The sequence below is a fragment of the Bos mutus genome, chromosome 7 (assembly GCF_027580195.1).
Source record: "Bos mutus isolate GX-2022 chromosome 7, NWIPB_WYAK_1.1, whole genome shotgun sequence".
NCBI classification, from domain to species: Eukaryota; Metazoa; Chordata; class Mammalia; order Artiodactyla; family Bovidae; genus Bos; species Bos mutus.
Window position 1 is genome coordinate 53,527,633 of NC_091623.1, and position 3,428 is coordinate 53,531,060.

General features: G+C 41.7%; 1 protein-coding gene across 1 annotated transcript; it reads right to left on the reverse strand.

Moving 5' to 3' along the window:
- Positions 1–811: 811 nt before the first annotated feature.
- On the reverse strand, positions 812–1,750 carry LOC102268941 (olfactory receptor 7G1). The gene has a single exon (XM_014482340.2). The coding sequence runs from the start codon at positions 1,748–1,750 to the stop codon at positions 812–814; it is 939 nt and encodes a 312-aa protein (XP_014337826.1).
- Positions 1,751–3,428: the final 1,678 nt, after the last annotated feature.

Sequence of the window (3,428 nt, forward strand, 5' to 3'; positions counted from 1 at the left end):
AAATATTGGATCACACATGTCCAATATACCAGTACAGTCTCAGGAACTCCTGAACTGGGGTATAAAAGATCAGCCACTATGCCTCACAGTAGGCTTACATCTAAGGTTCAATTCATATGGTGCGGTCCATAGAATCAGGCAGGATACATCTCTGCATGACCACAGATTTAAGTCCTTTCCCACTTTCTATAATAAAGATAAATTAATATTTCCCCCCACTTTCTTTGTGCTGAGAACATTTCCCATGAAATGACCATACCAAAAATATCTGCCTCAGATTCAGCTTCCATGTACCCTAACTGGAGAAATTTATCTTAGAGAATAGAAATCATTTGTCAAAAACCACAGTGCTACAATTAGAGAACAAACTTACGGTTGCTGGGGAAAGGATGGGGAAAAGGGATAGTTATGGAGTTTGGGATGGACATGTACACTCTGCTATATTTAAAATGGGTAACCAACAAGGACCTACTGTATAGCACATGGAACTCTCCTTAACATTAAGTGGCAGCCTGGATGGGAAGGAAGTATGGGGTTGAATGGATACATGTATATGTATGGCTGAGTCCCTTTGCTGTAAGCTCTCATAACATTGTTAATCGACTATACTGCAATACAAAATAAATTTTAAAAAATCAGTGCTAAAAAAAAAAATAAAGTCAGGTATTAACCCTAAGTTAAAATGCACTTAGCTTATCATATTATCTATTTATTTAAGAACCTGGTGGTGAAAAAGGCAGGCTTTCTATCTCATTAGCATTCCTTTTACTTTGATTCATTGTAGTGAACTCATCCCATACCCAATGACACATCACAGAAAAGAAGATACCCTACCAATGAGTTTCCTCAAAGCTCCCTTCATGTCTTTGTTCCTCAGGCTGTAGATGAAGGGGTTCATCATCGGAGTGACCACAGTGTACATCAACGAAGCCACTGCAGTCTTCCTGGAAGAATCAGTAACTGCAGAACTAATATACACCCCAAAAGCTGTCCCATAGAACAAGGTAACAACTGAGAGGTGAGACCCACAGGTAGAAAAAGCTTTATACTTTCTGCCTGATGATGACATTTTCAAAATGGAGGAAACAATTTGGATATAAGAGAAAATGATTCCAAAAAGAGGAACACCAGCAAATAAGCTAGCCACAAAATATATCAGGATGTTATTGATGAGAGTGTCAGAACATGCAAGTTTGATGACCTGAACAACTTCACAGAAGAAGAGGGGGATTTCCAGGTCTGTGCAGAAGGACAGTCGCAACACCATCAGACTGTGGAGCAGAGCGTCCGCAATGCTGATGAACAAGGAGAGTAGAATCAGCTGAAGACAGAGGCGAGGGTTCATGATGACTGTGTACCTCAGTGGGTGACAAATAGCCACATAGCGGTCATAGGCCATTACTAAAAGGAGAAAATTTTCCCAACAAACAAAAGTCAGAACAAAGCAGATCTGGGTGATGCAGCCTGTGTAAGTGATGCTCTGATTCTGTCCTTGGATGTTCACTAGGATCTTTGGGATCATGGTTGTGCTTAAACAGATGTCTGTAAAGGACAGATGGGAGAGGAAGTAGTACATGGGGGTGTGGAGGTGGGAGTCAGAGATGACAGCCAGGATGATGAGCAGGTTTCCCAGGACAGTAACCAGGTACATGGACAGGAAGAGTTTGAAGAAGGTGATCTTCAGTTCTGGGTCTTCTGTCAGGCTCATGAGAAGGAATTCTGAAACATCGGTTTGGTTTCTTGGTTCCATATTGTTGATAAATCTGATGGGAAAGACGTGGCCCCTAGTCCAGCAGCAGGTGTATCACCAGAGGCAAACCCCAATTTGAGAAAGGATGTAATGGAATAGAGGAACACACATTATTTCGTTATTTTGAATAAAGACCTGAAATTACTAAAAGCAGCGTGTCAACATTTGTTAATTATGGAAAGAGTTGAAGAATAGCCGTTTTAAAAATTACACTATCCGGCTTCCCTGGTGACTCAGTGGTAAAGAATCCATTTGCCAATTTAAGAAACATGGTTCGATCCCTGATCCAGGAAGATCCCAGATGCCCCGAGGCAACTAAGCCCATGCACTACAGCTATTGAGCTTGTGCTCTAGACCGTGGGAGCCGCAATGGCTGAGCCCACACACTACAACTACTGAAGCCCATGTGCCCTAGCGCCTGTGCTCTGCAACAAGAGAAGTCACTGCAGTGAGAAGCCTGCACACTGCAACTAGAGAATAGCCCCTGTGCTCAGCAACTAGAGAAAAGCCCTCTCAGCAACGAAGACTCAGCACAGCCAAAAATAAATAAATAAATTGTAAATTATCTTAAAAGATAAAATCACACTATGTTGTTCTGATTATTTTTATAATAACATTTGGTAACTTTATTAGGAGAAGCAGGTAATCAGGGCTGATGAGTCTATCTGAATCATCACCTCCTTCCCCAGAGACCTCACAGCCTGGCAACAGAGATAATACAAAGCTGTGTCAAAAACCCAGAAGTACAAGATACGGTCAAACTGCCCAAGCCTCTTCCCTGAATCGCTACAGAAAGGAAGTTAAATGCCAGCAAAGTGGAAAACATGGAAAACAATTACCATGTTTGTAAACAAGCACATTCCTGCTGACAAGGCAAAAAGTCTTTGAGAATGGAGAGACAGTAGGAGACTGGCAGAATAAGAGCTGTTTGAAGATTACAGGAAAGATACAAAGGAACATGTCAAGAAAAGAGAAGACAGGCAAGAGGCAAATGGATGCCTTGGTTCTAATAATTTTATGCATGTCCTCTTCTCACAATTTCCCCTGGTTAAACTTGTGGTAAAACACCTCTCTTGATTGCCAAACAGGAATGAAGGTTTACCTGAATGACTTTACTAGGTAATGACAGACTCTTGTCGAGACGCAATGATGCGTCTCCTAGATGTTGAGTAATGAAAGCTGAAGTTTTAATAAGAGGAGACGGACTGAGAGAAGCACTAGGCTCCTGAGCAGAGGGGGAGGAGGGTCACTTCCAGGAGGAGGCACATGTGTGCTGATAGTATCGAGGAAGTGCTGTTGAGTGAGGCTGTCACCGACAATTTTTAGTCTCTGTACCTTTGGAGGACCAATACCCAAAGCTCCTCATTAGTCAAACAATTTCATCATCATGCTGATGCCAGGCCAGTGCAAATCCTTAGAGACCAAGAAGATATGGAAGAATTTAGGGTGGTGGAGTCCCTGATGCTATGAGGCCAGGTATTCACCAGTCACTGTTCCACCCTTTTCTGCTCATATGTATTTCACACCCAGTGCAAATGTGGACACACCATTTTTCTCTAATTGGACAACAGTATTCTTTTTTTAGATGCAACCAATGACATATCCATGTAATCAATAATATCAGGTTATAATTGGTTATGGTTTATAATTGTAGATGTGAAACTCATTCATTCATTCA